This window comes from Rhea americana, unplaced genomic scaffold, assembly GCF_003343005.1.
Source record: "Rhea americana isolate MKP2758 unplaced genomic scaffold, rheAme1 scaffold_386, whole genome shotgun sequence".
NCBI lineage: Eukaryota > Metazoa > Chordata > Aves > Rheiformes > Rheidae > Rhea > Rhea americana.
In genome coordinates this window covers 392,041-410,692 of record NW_028186519.1, presented here as the reverse complement: position 1 = coordinate 410,692, position 18,652 = coordinate 392,041, and the positions used below count along the sequence as shown (strand labels likewise).

General features: G+C 38.0%; 1 protein-coding gene across 2 annotated transcripts in view; it reads right to left on the bottom strand.

Annotated features, from left to right (window-relative positions):
- Window positions 1–3,998: 3,998 nt before the first annotated feature.
- Window positions 3,999–18,652, bottom strand: part of ZC3H6 (zinc finger CCCH-type containing 6) — a 41,325-nt gene continuing 26,671 nt past the window's right edge. The window contains exons 5-13 of one of the 2 annotated variants that reach the window (XM_085313458.1): window positions 17,100–17,221; window positions 16,046–16,210; window positions 13,698–13,814; window positions 12,119–12,230; window positions 10,733–10,842; window positions 9,693–9,946; window positions 8,601–9,121; window positions 8,099–8,335; window positions 3,999–6,408 (exon numbers count right to left, since the gene is read on the bottom strand). In XM_085313458.1, the coding sequence (XP_085169584.1) occupies window positions 4,907–6,408; window positions 8,099–8,335; window positions 8,601–9,121; window positions 9,693–9,946; window positions 10,733–10,842; window positions 12,119–12,230; window positions 13,698–13,814; window positions 16,046–16,210; window positions 17,100–17,221 (3,140 nt within the window). In that variant the 3' untranslated portion in view covers window positions 3,999–4,906. The remainder of the gene's footprint in view (window positions 6,409–8,098; window positions 8,336–8,600; window positions 9,122–9,692; window positions 9,947–10,732; window positions 10,843–12,118; window positions 12,231–13,697; window positions 13,815–16,045; window positions 16,211–17,099; window positions 17,222–18,652) is intronic. The other variant, XM_085313459.1, reaches the window with a different exon arrangement.

The window sequence follows — 18,652 nt, the reverse complement described above, 5'->3', positions numbered from 1 at the left end:
TAATAGAAATCTACTGTAAGTCTCATAGGTATAGTAGAGCTTTTCTAAACAACAAGCTAAGTAGAACTGCTGGTAGATATCATAGATATGCTTACTAACACAACATCAGAGAACAGCTTGGTGCCAGTACAGTGCCAGAGGAGACAGCACCAAAGTAGCTGCATGGACAACTGGCTCCAGCAGAGGGATGGGGGGATTTTAAGAGATGCCAGCAATGTCTCACACAATCAGCATCACTTTGGCGGGTTTCTGACAGAAGTTAACAGCCCCCTTTCAATGCTAACACCCGCCAAAAGAGGCCTGTTTTCTTGGACTTCTGCAGTTGAGATGGTTTAGGCAATCTCAAGAATGTTTCTGAATGTGATGTCAGAGGTCTTATTGAGAATGTTTTGCCCTGAAACCATGACTTGGAAGAAAACAGCCTAATTAAAAACAGAAAATTAACTTTCCTCAAAACTGTATGGGAAACTGAATAGGTTTTAAGGGGCACACTGTCTGGGGCAAGCAGCTGGATCTTGTTTCTTCTTGTGAAGATGACAGCAATGAGGAAGGATGTCCTCAGAAAAAGATGTTAAACCCACCAGTTTCAAAGAATGCCTCAAAAAGGCTGCAAGTAGTAAGTTCAGATCCAATGGAGCACTTAGCACCTCACTGGCAGTGGGGATGAGTGAAGAGCAATTAGACAGACTGCCTAAAAGAATTTAAGTACAGTAAGGTAAGAAAAGAGCTAAGCTCCAACTGGAAGATGATGCACAGACATTTGATTGAACTGTACTGATAGACCCAGTTCCTTCAGCTCAGACAGGACATTTGAGATCATGGGTGCAAGCACCAGCAATGGGCAAACACTGAGCTAAAAACCTAGTCTGCTTAGCCAAATATATATTTAATGCTACCCTTCCTATTACTAGTGAAGATTTTCCAGACTAGGAGGCAGAGGGAGAGCAGTAGAGGAGGCTGTGGGAAAGGATCTGGGGGTTCTGTAAACGATCATATTGCTGGTCTCCTGTACATGACAGCCTTAAACAGTGGTGCTGCTGGAGGCCAAGGCGGGTAGCAGAACTTTGGAGTTCAGGGGAATTTGCAGCATTCATGCTTTTTTCATCAAAGGGTAGCAATCCTAAGCGTGCTGCATAGGAAACACAGCCAGACACGAACAATTCTGCAGAAGGACTAGTGCAAAGGACCCAAGTAGGGCTCAAAGCTAAATACGGATTTAGAGGGTAACATGGACAAAGAGGTTCCAAAAAAGGCTCCAGGAAAAACATTGACTTTTGAAATATAACACGGGTGTAGTTCAATATTCTCTACCGTGCAAGAATAAATTGATTTAATTTGCAATAGAAAGGATTCATATTAGAGCCTTTTTGTGGTAGAAAAATAACAAAATAGGTTAACTAAAGAGAGTCTAGAAATCTCTGTAAATATATTTTTAGCATAAGGCAGCAAACACCGGGTGCTGATCTAGGAGTACTCAGTCCAGATGCCCAGTGAGCAGATAAGACCAGAGATAATAATTTTAGCCCATATTTCACTTAAATAAAAACTCTTTGAGAAAGTCCTTAGAGCTAGCAAGAGAGAGGAAGCCTTGTATCTTACCTGCTGACCCTGAATCAGCAGTTTACAAAGAAATGACTTCTCCTGAGATCCCTCTTAGCACCTAGCTTCTAAGACACAAGCCCAGAGTAAAACATGCAACACTGATGATCACCCACCTTACAACCACTGGCTTCTGAAGAATCCAGGACAAATGATGCTGGCTGCTCCTGTTCCTGCTCTTCATACCCTTGTTTCATAACCTCAGAAATGTGAGTTTTGAGTACGGGAAGAAAACGCTGCTCCGTGACAGCATACCATACTAAGAGAAAAAACAAGTCTCTCCTGCAGAAGACAAAATCATTCCATACAGCAGATTGGAACTGACTTGCTTGGTAGCTGGAGTTCACTCAAGCTGATGCCAATAGCACAGGACTGGCCACATGCACGCCTTCCTGCTCCCCTCTGCTAAGCTCAGACACCCACAAGCACTTTCCTCCTTGACTGATCAGGCAGTTCAGTACTTGCAGAGCAGCAATGAATCACCTCCATCTTTCCATGAGAGCAGCAGCTCGTGCAACAGAGAAGCCTTAAGACTGTGAGAAGAAATCAGCAATGAACAAATCAGGGAGCACAGACGGATGGAGGAGCTGCACTGTGGCCCACAGATGCTCATGCTGTTGTTGAGGACATCTGCAGGGAACTGCTGCCCCTGCAAGTCTGGTTCTTGGGAGAAGGCAGGAGGTGGTTACATTTGGAGACAACAGACTGCAAGGCCAAGCTGGCCTCTTTAAAATTGCATTTTCTCCGTACTGTCTCCTTTTCCAAAATAAAGATCTACGTTATGTTAAAGATACTGACATGGCAGTGGGTCTCTAAGGTTAGAAACTATCACTCTGGATCCCCCTACCAGAACACATTCCATTTTGGTCTGTAACTCCAAAGCTGGTCTGTAACTTTTAGGTGAATGACTGTGTGCTTCATAAACACTCCCCACTTAAATGTCACAACTGCAAACAGTGGAGAATCTTTCACTTAAATAAGCTGCTTCAGTGGCTAAATACATCGTTAAATACTGTATCTTTCTTCTGTTTTGAACTGCAAGCGTCAGTTATTTGCCCTTGCTGTGCTTAACTTGGTGCATGGAAGAACTATTGAAATTTTTACCTGTGTTGATATTTACAGTGTCTAGTTCAATGTTTTTCATAAGGCAAACCATTTAAGATTCTTCAAATACCTTGATTATGAGGCATGTCATTTTGCCCTTGGAATGAGTTTTTCCTCACTCTTATTCAGTATCTTCAAAAAATTGGAGAGTCCATTTCTTTGATGGTATCTTCACTGCCCTATAGAGGTCATAACTTCAGATTAGGGCTGCCCATGCTACAAGCGTGGTCTAATGCTTTACATATCTAAGTATTTGGTATTTGCAAACCTGAATTTGGCTTCATGCATTTGGCTACTTGGGCAATACAGAACTGTCACTTCTTTTTGTTCCCCTGTATATCCATGTATTTTTCCCTGCTCTCTTGGTTTCTTGATAAAATCCTTAAAAAGCCAAACTTTAGCCGTTTGAAGTTGTCAGCTCCAGAATTATGTAGGATTAATGTATTACTCCAAAATAGCAACTATGTTTCACATCCGTGATCCAGTTTTTAATTATTTTGAATAAGTGCTACTCAAAATATCCTAAAGCTAACATGGTGTTAAATCTGAGAAATTAGGAAGACAAATGGAAATAATTACTGCCTTCAGTGATGTCTCCTCTGTCATGTTCTACAGCAGTAGAATTTATCTGATTCCCTCAGTTCTTCCAAGTTCCGCTCAGCCATGCAAGACAGCTTGCCTTTCTGTCTGGATTACTGCTTGTCTCACAGGCACAAGAGACCAAATGATAGAATCTGTGATAAATGTGCTGCTCAGCTAGAAGCACTACCTGGGCCAAAGAAACAGAAGGTCCACTAAGGAAGAAACTGAATGGAAAGGAGCATTCCAAGTGGGCGGGAATCAAATGACAACTGAGGAGACCGTAAACTTTTATTTTAAATGTAGCTAGCTAGGTATAACTACATTTCCTGTATATAAAAAGCAAGCCAAAAGGCAAAACAAGAAAGGCTTTAAGGACAGTTGTGCTCTGGGCATGCAGCACCTTCAAAAATTAAAGAACATGCATGACATTTCTTATAATGTTTATAATACGAGAACAGTGATGGCTCTCTCCACATCAGAAGTCTGATTGTGAAACCACTTACCAAGCTACCAACCACATCCCAATCCTTTGGGATTCAACACAAGTTTAATTTAAAAACCTGCTACAGTCTGACTGCCAAGTGGTATGAGCAGGTGACTGTACTAAAACACGTTCAAGCCCCTTCATCTATGCTTCAAACACTCCTTATTGCTGTTTCACTAGGCCTAGGGAAATAGCTGTAAACATGTCAATATCACAGTCATTACCAGACTTTAACTGTACCCTTTTTAATTTTTTGTTAAAAATGTCATAAAGACACAATGAATACAAGTACTGCAGTTACATCAATACAAAAAAAGCAATACAAATTAAGCAGCTGAATACAAAAATACATTGAAATACATGAACACCACAATGTAACTTATAGCACTAATCAGAATTGTGTATGCGTGAAAAAATTAAATAAAAACCTTTTTTGTATTAGACAACTTAAGTATTCTCCACTTTAACAGTAACTTTCTTCTAGTTATGTACTGCACAATTTCTTCTATATACAGTATAGAATAAAATACTTTCAAAAGATATGACATTTGTACTCCTCAATATGTGATATAGGTATCTTTTACACTAAGAATATTGACTGCATGAATAAAAACCAATGTCTTACATCAACTGATCTGAAAAGGAGGATCAACATTTTCCTTTTAAATCATTTATGTATATTTCAGTTAGTAGGTTTGGCTTGATGCATCAGACAATCTTTGTCAAACAGTGTCTCTCACAGTAATGTACATAATATTGCTTGTGTCTATACAATCATACAAATGTGGCAATCATATCTAAATGTTGTTTATGAAAGACAGCTCACACATATACAGGTCTTTAGACTTTCTTAATGACGTATTTACAATGAAAGTGCTTTTATCAGCTCTAACACGATACATGTTTTTTCTACATGTCAATTATTAGTCTCCCTGAAATTGGAAAAGTATTATATAGAAAATACCACAGCTTTGCAAACACTATAGCATACTGTATAACTGCATGTGGTTCTGAGATTAGCAGCTGAAAAGTGTTGATAATTATAATTTAAAAATAAATAAAGCAAAGAGGTAAACCAGTTACAAAACAGCAGAAAACTGCAATATTCACAACAGTAAAAAGACTTAAAATCAATTGCTAACAAAATGGTGAAGCAGTTGGATCAAAAGTCTTGAAAACATCTTTTAATGACTTATCATCTGATTCCCCATTTGGATCATTATCCTGTGTTTGATTTACCTGTCCCGGTGGTCTAACCTGCCTTGGATCACTGTACTGTGGTCTGATTAATCCTGATAAAGCTTGGATAGGAAGATTATGCACTGCAGGTGCAGCACTGGAGTGTTTAGCCTGAGATTTACTGGTGCTATTTCCTTTATCTGAAGAGGCTTCTGTTGATCCTTCTGTATTTTTTTCCACATTAGAGGCAGCCTTTTGCAACAATGAATCTTCTGGGAGACTAGGCTCATTTTTACCAGAATTTTTCAAAATACTTTTTTTCTGGTTCTCTCCATTCTCGCCTGAATTAACTGGAGTTGTGTCCAATGATGAGCTGTGATCTCTTGGATCATACAAACTAATACCGCTAAGTATTGATCCAGGAGTTCCCAGTTTGACACCACTTGATGATAACTTGGGTGCATATGGAGGCAGAGCATCTGGGTCAGCTTTAGAAGCTGCAGCTTCTGAGGACTGTGATGAACTGGCAGCAGATCTGCTGAGGCGGGGGTCAAACTTCGGAGGGTGTGAATCCTTTGCGAGTCCATGATGTGCGTCTGTACTAGACAGTCTGTGGAGTCTGGGATCAACATTTTTTTGTAAGCGAGGATCTCCTAATTTGCTTGAGCTACTGGCATGCGAGTCTGCAGGCTGATCCAAATAGCCACTCCTACCCGCTAAGTTATTTTTTGCTTTTGCAGCTAGTCTCGGGTCCGCTGGCATTGCATTTGGATGGGGATCATTTTTTAAATTCCGCAGTTTATTAAGTCTCTGGTCAGCAATGAGTGGAGGAAGAGGTAAATTAATTGAAGAGACTGGGTCAGGTTTAGGCAAAGGTATTGGGAGCAAGTCTTCAGGAGCCCATACAATATGTTTAGCAAAGTTTGGTTTCATCAGGGTAACATCCATTTTAATGTGGCTGAACTGCCTCAATTGAGATCGGGGATCCCTTAATGTTACTCCAGGTAAAGGTTCCAACGGTATTAGGAAAGCTCGTTCTCTCAATTCTCTTTCTGAATCTTCATCATCATCCTCCATCCCTTTTTGCTTGACTTTAACACCAGTGTGCGCATGATGTAAATCTAGCTTTGCTCCCCCGAGAGATGAGCTGGCATGGCCACCTTCATTAATCTTTAACATTCTGGGATCCCGTGCAAGCCGTGGGTCCAAGGATGCGGATTCTGAAGGCTTTCTGGGGTTTGACCTTGGAGAGGCCCTAAGTCTTGGGTCAGCAGCCTGGGGTCCTGCGCCTTTTTCTTTTGCCAGCCTTGGGTCAGTAGGAATACCAAGCATGTGCTGGTCTGTGGAATGTTGTTGCCGACTCCTAAAATTTTCACTTTGTTTCTTTAAGGTTTTCAGTATTGATTTAACACTGCTCCCTTCTTCCTCTTCACTACTAGAGTACCAGTTCACATTGTCATCTAAACAAACAAACAAACAAACCAAATATATATATATATAGGTATGTATACATATATATATATATACACACACACACGCAAATGATCACTGGGAAATGAGACAAAACATACATTGCTATAAAAGGGTAACTTCTCAATAAAATGGAAATTAGGTCTAATATTAAGCCATAGTTCACTACATTATAACAACCTTGATCTAAMCCCCCCCCCMAAAAAAATCAGTTTAAATGAAGAACTGACAAAAAAACCTGCAGTTAGCTGTGATACTCCAGAACTCTACTGAATTCCCTCCATGTATGTATCTCAATATTAATCTGGGAAAATAACACACTTTCAAACAGTGATTTCTACCTATACTAGTAAAAACAAAAACAAACCACCCCTCACTTACAAAATATTTAAAATCTGAGTCTCAATGAAAGTGATCTTCGTTATTGTGCAGGAGGAAAAGAGAGATGGAATCTTATAGTTGCCTTAAAAAAATGGATAGATCACAAATGCTGAATTGCTGCTTCATTATGGTCCAAATCACAAGGTTTTGGGAAGGGGTCAAGATTCAGAAATGGTAATAAGAACATTTAATTTTACAGAATAAACTCCCAATTACCTCTGCAACTTATTGGAAAGCAATATAGTGGAAACCTCATTCATACAGCTGTGTGCTCAGGTCCACATCCTAAACTTACTCAGCCACCGACAGAGACCCTTGGTTTATTTTGGCTCAGTAAATTGAGAAATGATGATGAAATGCACTAGAATTACCACTGCCTAATTCACATAATGTTTGCACAGTGCTAGCTGTATCACATAAATATTCAACAAAAGGCAGTGACAGGGTGAAGTTACAAGAAGGCAGCTAAGAGGAATGTTCTTCTGTTATGCTGCTTTGTGAAATTCCTCTATGTTGGAGGACCAGTCACTCCAAAGAACTGGTGAGAATCCTTCAGTAAGGGTAGGTAACTCTGGTTTTCTATGAAGCCTTCAAGGGCTGTGTTTCTGGATCTTGCTCATCATGCAAGTAGAATAATATTGGTGGTATCATTGTAATCATTTGATACAGCAAATCTCTTTTGGTTACATGAAAAATGCACTTTGGTCACAGCACAGAAGTACTTCCAGGAACCTCAGAAAAGAGTGCAGCAGGGAGCAGTCCAAGGAACAGACACATTCTGTCCGGCTGAAGCTRATCTGCAGGCTTGCTGCTCTCCATTCTCTACTTTACAGAGACACTCAGTTTAAACCTTGCAAAATTCAGATATTGCAGAGGAAAGATACTGCTCTAGAGAAGAGGAATGTGCAAAAAGATCAAGAGACGCCATGGAATAAACAGAATCTAAGATGAGCTTATAGCACTGACAAGTCAGAAATAATAAACTTTTCTGTTTCAGTCGGGGATTTTAAGAAATAACTGACTCAACAACAGAATCTTTTAAAAATACAAACTATGCAGAGATTATCTACAGATCTTTCTACTTTGAATGGAAGTGCATTAGCTAACCCCATACTAAAATCCTAGAATAAGCTGGGAAGGAAAGTGAGTATCGACAGCTGAAATCAGTATTTGAATTGGTGGTCGTGCACACACAATAATTGTGAATGGTAACACAATGAAAATCCAAACCAATGGATTTGTTCTAGGCTAATATATGGTCAATATGAATGTTTCAAACTGTAACAACATTAATTTTACCTTCTTCTTTGCTCATTGCCCTCTGACCCTGGCTGCTGATAGAGTCTCCATCTTCCTGATGCTTTTGACTAAGTCTTACATAAAGGGCTTTCTGCATTGCTGGAAGAAAATCCGGCACATTAATGGCTGGTTTATGGCCCATTTTACTGATGCAGTCTGACTCACTTCCACCTGTATGTGACTCTTGAGCCATGAGGTGAGCCTGGTGATCTACAAATTCTCCATGCCATGTTCCATCTGCAGTACCAAAAAAAATCTTGTTAGCTGACATCCTATATAAGCCATTACAGCAGAGGAGTTAAAACACAAAACATCTAGATCAAACCAAATTAACTTGAATTATATTACACATGATAAGAAAGCAGCAACACTGAAGACATTTCAGGAGGAATGGCTTTCTCTCCAAAATTCTTTCAGTGCTCAGCTTTGGGGCTACAATGCCTTAATGCTGCACAACAGCAAAGCATCATGTCAAGGAACAATCACTTTGAGAAGTGCTTACCACCAGAGTTATTAGTTGGCTGGAAGTTATGTACGGCTTGATGAGAATAGTAATTGTCATAGAAATCAGCTGGGTTCTGAATAGGCTCATAATTCATATTCGGCTGTCGTTCACCAGGAATCTGCTGATATTGTGGCCCTGGAGGACAATGATTCTCTCTTGGCATATTCACCATATGTCCTTGAACTCCTGGGGCATTGTAAGATCCACCAAGACCTGGTGGTGTTAGAGGCGGACCACCTTGCTGTGCTTGCATAGGCAGACCAGTCTGATTCTGTGGTCCTAAAAAGCCTGGTGGAACACCCTGCATAGGAGGACTCTGTGGCATTCCTGGGCCTTGAGGCCCAGCGCATGGATGATGTCCRGGAGAACCTGGGTGCATCGGTGGTCCATTGTGTCCTTGTGATATGCCAGGTCCTGGCCCTGGACTTGAACTTGGATTATACATATGCTGAGAATGTGGGTCATTCCCTTGAAATGATGGTCTTGGTGGTGATGTGCTGTTATAGAAGGTTGGAGGCCTGTAGGCAAAAAAATGGATCAAATTTTGCACCTACATAGATCAGCAGCCTATTATCTATCTCCTCATCTTCCTCCTTCTTACAAATGTCTGTTCCAACTTACTGGATCAAGATTTTCATATAAGTCTGCAAGGAGCAAAATCATTTTCAGCAATATTAACTACCTACATTACAAACACATCCCAACACATAACAGAACACTTTTTTTTTCAGTATCAGCACATGGAAAACTGAACATCTGCTGAAACTAACAGTTTTAAACATCCTAAGGCCAACAATCTCCATCAGGAGTCTCCACTGCTTTCAGTCAAGAAAAAGCTAACCCTAAAAGATTCTAGAAGGAGAATGAACCAGAGCTAATGGAGTGAGATTTTAGAAGGTCAAGGCTCAGCAACAGTTGTAATTATTTACTTACTGAACGCTTTCCATAGCAGACAATAGCCAATATTTGACCCATCATTAACTTAGCAATATACTCAGAAGTAAATGCTTTTGATGGAAATGCAGACAATTGTTCAAATAGCCATGCTTTCTTTTTACGGAAGACTCTACAGAAAGTACCAAAACTTACTTCTTTCCAATTTTGTGCGCTAAATCCACAGTAGGCTTCACAACTATTTCAAAGAGAGATGGGATTTTCTTATATTCTCCTGAAGGATCTTGAAAATTTTCTGCATCAGACTCAGAAAATGGATATTGCTCTGGTGGGGTTGGCAGAAGTCCAACGCCAGGTGGTGGCTTAGGGAGAGGAACTATGCCACGTTTTCTGAGTTCTTCCAGTTCCTTTTCATCTTCATTTTGTGGTTCCTCCTCAGTATTCAAAACCTAGAACAAAAGAATGTAGAAAATCCTTTGTTAAATTTGAAGTGTATGCAATTCAACTTAATTATACTAAAATGAAAGAAGGAAAACTATCTGTTACAAAACTACCACCTATTGATACCAAACTTAGCTGAACTATAAATCCATTACTACTTTTGTCCTAGAGGATATTGATTCAGTAGTCATGAAGGAAACTTATTTTCTACTAAGGGGTCAGGAAAGGACAATTTTACAAAGGTTCACTTCCTTTGACCAGTAATTTTAGGTAACAAAATTAATTATTCTAAAATTCATGATGTTTTCAGGGTTAAATTTGTGTCACTTTTCTGCTAAGTCTTGTTGCAGAGTAACTGGAGACATACAGGAACATCCCACCTAAGACACAGGTCAGGATTTGACGAACCATTCCTAAGAACCACCTTGTTTGTTTCTACATCCTGTGTGCAATAGTAATTCAGATGCCAATTTAACTTCTAGACAGCTAAAGCTAGGCATAAAGCCACACTTCTTGCTAAAGAGTTCATGAAAATTTCAAAAGAAAGGAGGCAAAAGAAAGTTCATGAGCAGAAACATGAGCTGTGAAAATAGATGAGTCTAATCAGGGAAAGAAAACTGATGGCAAGGAGAATTCACTGCATGGAATCTGGTCACAGACTTGTCGTGCTCAAGGAAAACAGGAACATTTAACATCTTTAGAATTTAGCATCAAAACATCATAGCACGAGGCTCCCACTGAAACTTCCAGCCTAACATTTCAGAAACAGATCTCATTTACAGACTACAAATTACCTTATCCAACAGCTCTTTTGTTTCTGCAGTCAGAGGTGCATGAGAAAATTTGCACTTATCTCCTTGATAGCATTTTGCTCCGGTATGGTAGAACTTGCAAGGGAATTCATGTAAGCAATCTATTAAGGATTCCTAACAAAGGTTGATCCGTAGTTTGCATTACTTAGTAAATTTACAATATTTAGCTTTCAGCTATCCTTCAGTTCCTCCTTGGTACTTAATCTTTCCAAAACAATGTTTTAAGAATTTTGTAAATTAATAACCAACTTACCTCTTAGTTTCATTTAATGTTCTCCCAATTAGCTACRTTACTGTGACATTAACATTATTTTTGACTTGATCTTAACATTGTCATTAAAAAGTTGATAGTCTCAACTCTGGAATAAAACACACATCCTTTACAACAAACAACACTAGATCAAGGTTTTTAAAAAAGATATAAACGCATCTAACTCAAAGTTTTTTAATCTTTAAAAACTTTAAAAATCTGAAAACTAAATGAAACCAGTGATTTTATATTATTCTCTTCTCCAGAGTATCCAAACAGAAAAAAGAAAAAAAAAAACTCATTATACTAAATCTACATATCCTCTGGTACTGTCTCTTATGGAAATAATAACCACCATTTAAATCAGTTACAAGTAAATATAGACTTTTAGTCTGGACTTCAGATTTCCTATTTATTTACTTAAAATTAAACCTGATGTAGTTCCAACTACATAAATGTGCACAAAAGAAGAAAAACAATAATGAAAAGTATTTGGGAAAAATCTCATTTGAGACCACATTCTGGTCAATAAAATTAAGGGATGGACTATGTGTAAGAATATCTGCTTACTGCAGGTAAGACGGGAACAGAATACTGGAGTGGAAGACCAGAAAGGGAAGAAAATACAACTCTCAGCATCTTGCGTAGGTATCTATAGCTTAGATATTTCCTTAGTTTACACAAAACAAATTGTCACTGTGCTCTTAAAAATAACTGCAGAAATACTACTGTGATGTTCCAAATTTTCATGTACAATTTAAATCCATCTGTTTTGCAACTTTTCCATCTGACAGACTTGCAAGCCTAACCTAGGTTTTAAGAGTCCAAATATGTATTCTTTGTCACAGACCATCACAGAAGCAGACRTATCACAGTATCAGTTTACTTATTGATACATTCATGGCATATGAAGAATTATTTTAAAAAATGAGATAGAATCACATGCACATCTTTGAAAAACACCTTTTCAATCACACATATTTCCTGTCTTTAGCTCTACAAGTCATTTTATAACAAATAGGTAAAAAGAAAAAAAAAAAAGCTAAATGAAAGTCAAATTATTCTAAAATAAAATATAATAAGGTTTTAATTCGAGTATACTTTTTGTTAAAGGATATTGTGCAAATAAATGCAGTTCTCTCCTTTGGTGCAGTAACCCTGTATGTAAAACTTGCAGATTTCCTTTTTCTTTTCTATCTCTGCATCATGATCAAATTTACACTGCTCTCCCTGTAAATGAGAAAACAATAGAAACATTATCAGTCTGAAATATCAAATAATTCCATTTCATACTAAAGAGAAACATCCTCCTTAGCTGAATTTAAACTTTTTATCTTTATTAACACAGAATATCATAAGCATGTCCTTGAAAAACAACAAATGGGGGTCTGTCCATAGAGAAACAGTTCCTGAATCTGGATTCAAAAGAATAAATGCTGACGGTCCACACAAAACAAGCTGGTCTTATAGCACCAGTTCTCTTCTCTCTGTCCACCTAGGAAATAGCACTTAAAAAGGCATTAAAAAATTGTTATTAAAATTATTTTTCCAAACAACCAACTGCTATAACTGATCAGAAAACATGACTCTTTTTTAAGGGATTGAGGGAAAACTGGAAGAGTTCAAACAAACTATTAGACCTCTTTAACACAGGAAAAATAAATTCCAAACAATATGATGTTTTATACCAACCACATCATCTTACATATTAGAATTAGTTTTTCAGAAAGGTTTTGTACAATCTTTGTAATTACTTTCAGGAAAAAACACACTAAGTGCTCTTACAGCTATTTGTTTTAAAACTGAAGGTGGCAGCAAATACTCATCTTACTGAACATAATGGACGTTAATACTAAAATATATAAAGCCATCAGTACATGCATTGCTTTCAATTTCCCCCTGGTTTGGGAAAAGCATACTAATTTTCACTTTTACTTTCACCATCTGAAAAAGAAACAGAAAATGGTCTATCACTAAATATGCAGAGAAACTAAAAATAAATGATGCACTTGCTTGTCAAGAAGCATGGAGTTTTTCTCAATTGTGTTTTAAAACTGACTGGACTATTCTGACATCAGAGCTCCACAGTAGCATAAGCTTCAAAATGAAGCAACAGCAAAATTGTTATGCAAGAGCAGACTGTCTTGCTGGGGCTCTTGCTTGACAGCTAACTGCTCTAAATAGTGTTCTCTTCTTTCTGTTGCCTTCCATTTGCTGGCTGAAGGAAGATGACTTCAATTCTTTTACTCCCCCAATGCCACTTTATTTCAGAGAGATGAATAATTCTGCGTAGTTAAGTGATTCCTTCAATGTTTCAAAATTAGTAGTACCACATAACAAAAAATAAACTAATATATTCAGAAATCATTGCCTACTTACACATTCCATACTTGCAAGATTTGATACATATTTACAAATGATATATTGTCAGCTTACATCAGTACTGTATATACTAATAAGCAAACACAATCATTTTAATGTAACTTGTTATCCTTTTAGATTTGTAACATAAAAGGATATTTTTACACAAGCACTTCTGCTGGCATTTATCTATAAACACATAAAACATCAGAAGCCACAAAACACTGAGCTTCATCACGCAAGTTTGCTTTGCATCAGCTGAACTAAAGAAAATGGCACATCTTGTCCTCTTCCTCACAGTAAGAAACAGGATCGAGAGACGCAGAGCATAATTACCTTAATACATCTCCCTTCAAGGAAATATTTACAAATTTGTTTGCCTTTATGTTCCACTGTGTGCTGATTTATGAATTCCTGACTCATATTAACCCATTTCTTCACTGGTTTGCCATCCTGCAAGAAAAATGAACATTCTATTGATGCTTACTTATTAAGTGCAGCTGCAAAATTATTATAGTGTGTTTAATACAATATTTACCCAAAACAGGATTAACTACACCATGATTTAAGTTCTTAGTATTATTATACCCACACCCTAAAGTAAAGTAAAATACACATACATTTACTTAGCTATCTTAACATTGGGTCTCATACTCTTTTATAAATGCAACCAAACTAGAAACTTCTTACAATACAACAGGTACAAATTACCAAACGGAGAAAGTATCTAGCACTTCATTTTAATGTGCTCTAAAGCAAGACTGACTCATGGGCACCCAGTAAGCCAATGCCAGCCACTCCCTGATTAAGGGCTCTGCTGCATGCATGCTTTAGTAATTGCCCCTGTGGATGCCATCACCTTCACAGCTCTGATGTAAAATAAATAGCATTCAGTTACATAACAGCCCAAATACAGCGTTACTTCTGAATGCTTTCTGGAACTCCACAGTGTTAACAGGTTGCAGTTCACAAAAACTCAGATCTTAATCCTAACCAAGTAACTTGATAAACATGTTGATTAATGCCTGGCATTTTCACCTTAAAGACAAAGATCAGAAAGATGACATCTAGTTCCAGCATTCTTTATTCTGGTCTGAACGCTCCTTCGGTGTCCACCGTCCACTGCCCTTCTTGCCTCAGATTGAGAGAGGGTCACTACACTTGTGACACAACTGCTCCCTCATGTGAGGAGTGGGAAGATTCTAGACATATGCATGAGAATGGCAAACCATTGATGCTTCTGGGAAGAAATCAGGCAAGCAAGGCTAAGCAGAAACTTAGGTGCTGCAGGTCTTGCTAGCATTCTCTTGGTCCTGAGGAAATCGTGAATTGTCATGGTAGATATGAGCACTTAGGCTCCTGGCTATCTTTACAGCTCCTTCACATGTCTACTGTGATCAAATCCCATGTTATACATATAACCATGTTACCACCAGGCATGTTGTGAAGTTCAGACAAATCAATTTACTTTTGTTATTACTTTAACAAATCTGCAATTGAATAGATAGAAGTATTGCTTGTGGCAGAGTCAGAAGATGAACTTTGATCAGCAGATTTCTGTATTTATCTTAACCACAAGGCAATATTTTGCCGATTCTTTCCCTCTGTGTGCCTCTCATGTAACTATTACATCCAGATTATCTTTATTCTTTTTTTCCCCTCATCAGAAGAAAAACAACTTGATTGCTTATAACACATGAAGAAAAAGCACAGAGGAAGCACAACTCAGTCATGATTCATCATGTAAGATTAATTATATACCTACTGAGGGCAAAGATTCTTCACTCTTATGATTTGATTCTCTTGTGGCATCTGCACTTAAGATAAGCTAGAGAAACTGTTGTAAACTCATTTAACTAGAGATAGAAGCAGCTGAGCTGAGTGTCAGTCTCTATATGGTTACTAAGCTTACACTACAAATGGGAGTTTGGAGAAGAGGAGTGAGTGAGAAGCCTGGTCAGAATGGCAGGGTGAGCAGCTTGTCTGGGACAGGTTTTGAGGGGCTCTGCTGGCTAGTGAGGAAGTCAAGGAAGTAGATAACCTTTAGTAAGCTGCTGTATGTGACACACAACAGAGAGTAGAAAAAAACGTCTTATTTGCAACACTTGGTGGTTGCCTACTTATACGATTACAGTGGGAAGTCAGGCTTTTCCGGGTTTCCAATTTTTACAAAAGTCCAGAGGGAATTAACCTCTGAGTAGGAACTTCTGAAATGGAGTGGCGTGGCTCTCCAAAGTAATCACACTGTGAAACATGAGCATCAGCATATCAAGCGTCTGGTCTCATTTTGCTTGGCAAATTAAACAATGTCATAAAACATTAATGCTAAGAATTTGATTAGCAGATCTGTGTACACTGAGAAGCAAAATCTCCAAGCTAGAAATACCACTCCTGCATCAGTCGAGATCCATTCTCTAGCCTGAATACATCAAAACTGAGGAAACTGTAGTGCTACAGAAATGAAACTTTGAATCTAATACTTGATCTTCTTCAAGGTTAACACAAATATCATGTTAAAACAATCCCCCAAGTCTTCCTGGGAGCACTGTAAACCAATGACTGTTCTACTCCACAAAGTGCTTGAAACAACAGCTTTACAAAGGTTGAAATGCTCCAACTGTGTCATTCAGATCTCAGGGACTTAATTGTGTAGCTAAGGAATTTTGACATTTAACCCAACATACCAGGGAACTCAGCATCTGTGTTGCAGAATTCATTATTTTGCTGTAGCCAGGAGCCCAGCTTTTTGTTTTCTGTCTTCTAGCCCTGCTGGGACCTGCCTGCAGCTGCCTCTTCGTCTCCACCCTTCCCCACAACTTGGGAGATTTAGCTGGATGACAGGGCATGTTCTACAGAAACAGGAAGGAGGAGTTCTATAAACTAGGCATCGTAACAGATCAAAAGGCTTCCCTTTCCCCTACCACATAGAGGGCAGGGAGAGGAAAATCTGATCTGGACCACCCAGAAGCCCCAGACAGCTAGGCCATCTGGAGAACACAGGGAGAAAAAAAAAAAGAAAAAAAAATTAACATGGCTGAATTATACATTTTAATGAGAAGCCAGCCAGGCAAGTTCTTGAATGTAGGAGGCAGGAGAAGCATCAATGTCTTAAGGAGATATATAAACTAACGTTTCCTTAGAATCTTAGCTCATCTGGTATATAGATTTAGATACAGTTTTAATTAAATAATTCTTTGGCCATGGATGGATTTGATCTGTTAATCATCAATTTTTTATTTTTTTCATTTATGTAGCTTACATTTGACTGAAGTGACAAATTTATGAACACAAGTGCTGATACTGAATGTTATGTTTTCTCTATATTCTGTGCAAACAACTATAAAATGAAAACAAAGGTCATATATTACCATTTCCACAGCCAAAGTTATGGAAAAAGTAGTAGAATTTTTCATGATTCAGATGAAAACAAGCAAAAGCTGTGAAAATGGCCATTTAACTTGGCCCCCCCATCTGAACTAGTAGTAGCAAAATGTCATCTTTCAGAAATAAATTAAAATTCCGTTAACTTGATTGAAGTTAACATCCCATTCAAAACCAAAGCTCATAAACCACTTTCTGCTAGTCATATACATTTCCAAGAAAAACAAGAAAATGTTGCATTAGTTTAAAAAAACTATACAAAACATGAAAAATATGTTTAAATACTTTTCTGTTAAAGCAAAATATCTGGTCATTTGCAAAAAAACACATTAGGAATTTAACTTTTAATTCACATACCTCATGAAAGCCATCAGATCCTTTATTGCCTCCTCTTCCCCTTCCACGATCTTTACGCTTCAATTTCTTTTGCATTCCACGTCCTCGACCAACATGGTAATTATTACCCCTTTGAGAAATACCTGAAAAACAGAAAGAAACAGTTCAGATAACTAGTTAAGAGGGAAGGTAGAGGATTACTTTCAGGGCTATCCTCTCTTTAAATGATGTCAGAAACTATAGAAAATGGCCATCTATTCAAGTGATATCAAATACAGACAAATTTAATGGAAACAAAGTTCTTCTTTCTGCAGTCTGAATCCCTAAATATTATCTTGAGTCATGAGTTGGCAAGTAAAACTACACTAGCTAATTATAATTCTGTGCAACTGCCTGCTTTTTGAAAAGCTCTTCAAATCACTCGCAGACTGGCAAACTGAATATATAATTCATTTTGTTTAAAACAGCTTCTTACAATTAGAAGTGCAGGTGTGATTTCTAATCAGCACACGTACTTGAAATATTTTCAGGTGGTAATTTTCTAATAATGCTACATTTCAACTCTTGAATTTTTCAAGAAGACAACATCATGCTATTACCTCTGCAATATCCAGGTCATTGAAAGAATCCACACTGAAATAATTTATGGTTTGTAAAAAGTGATAGTTGTGCACCCCCTTCCTTCCCCAGGCAGTATGCAGTTATCAGTACAGGTAAGCATATTTTACAAAAACAATTCTCAAATCTTGGTGGTTTTAGTGCTCCTGGAAAGGACTACATGTACTCCATCCTCCCTGCCGCAGGACATGAATGACAGAATTACAGCTGAACTGCACTATGCTATTAGGTCTACTGATGCCATAGTAAAATTCATTCATGAGAAATCCACTAGATCACTGAGCCGAACTTAGCAATATATTTCAAAATAATTTCCAAAATAGAATCATTTATCTATTGTTGAGGGAAAAGAAATGGTTTACTGAAGGGGAAAAAAAAGTCTGTGTTACTTTTTGCCCTTTCTTCCCTTCAGAATATATTCCCTTTCTTCTCTCCCCAGTATTTAACTGCAGATTTTCTTCCCAAATAGCAGAGACCTAGTTCTAACAAAGCAAGACATCCTTTATAGCCTCCCATCATAGATAATCAAGTTATATCATTCAAAAATGTAACATTTTCATCTTATACCTAATTTAGCTTTTACTTGCACTCCTATTAAGGATGCAAAAATATTCTGAATAGAAGTGGTTTAAGAACCATCTGTAAGTTTTCTTCAATTATTATCAAGCAAGAAAGATTTAAGAAGGAAAAGAAAAAGACATTTAAAAACAGTCAGATGCAAATCCTTAGCTGGAGTGTGAAAAGAAGAAACAGAAGGTATTGATGTAGCTGTAGTAGAAAACGTGCAAGCAGGAGTACAGGCTGAGAAAGCATGCAAAATCATCAATCTGCTTTCTACTCCTTTGGAGTCAAGCGGTACAGTGCTGTCATGCCAGGATGAAGGAGCTTAGCTTCTCTGTCTGAAATGCACTACGTGATTAATAAGTCATCTTAGTACAAGTGATCCTTTGGCTTCC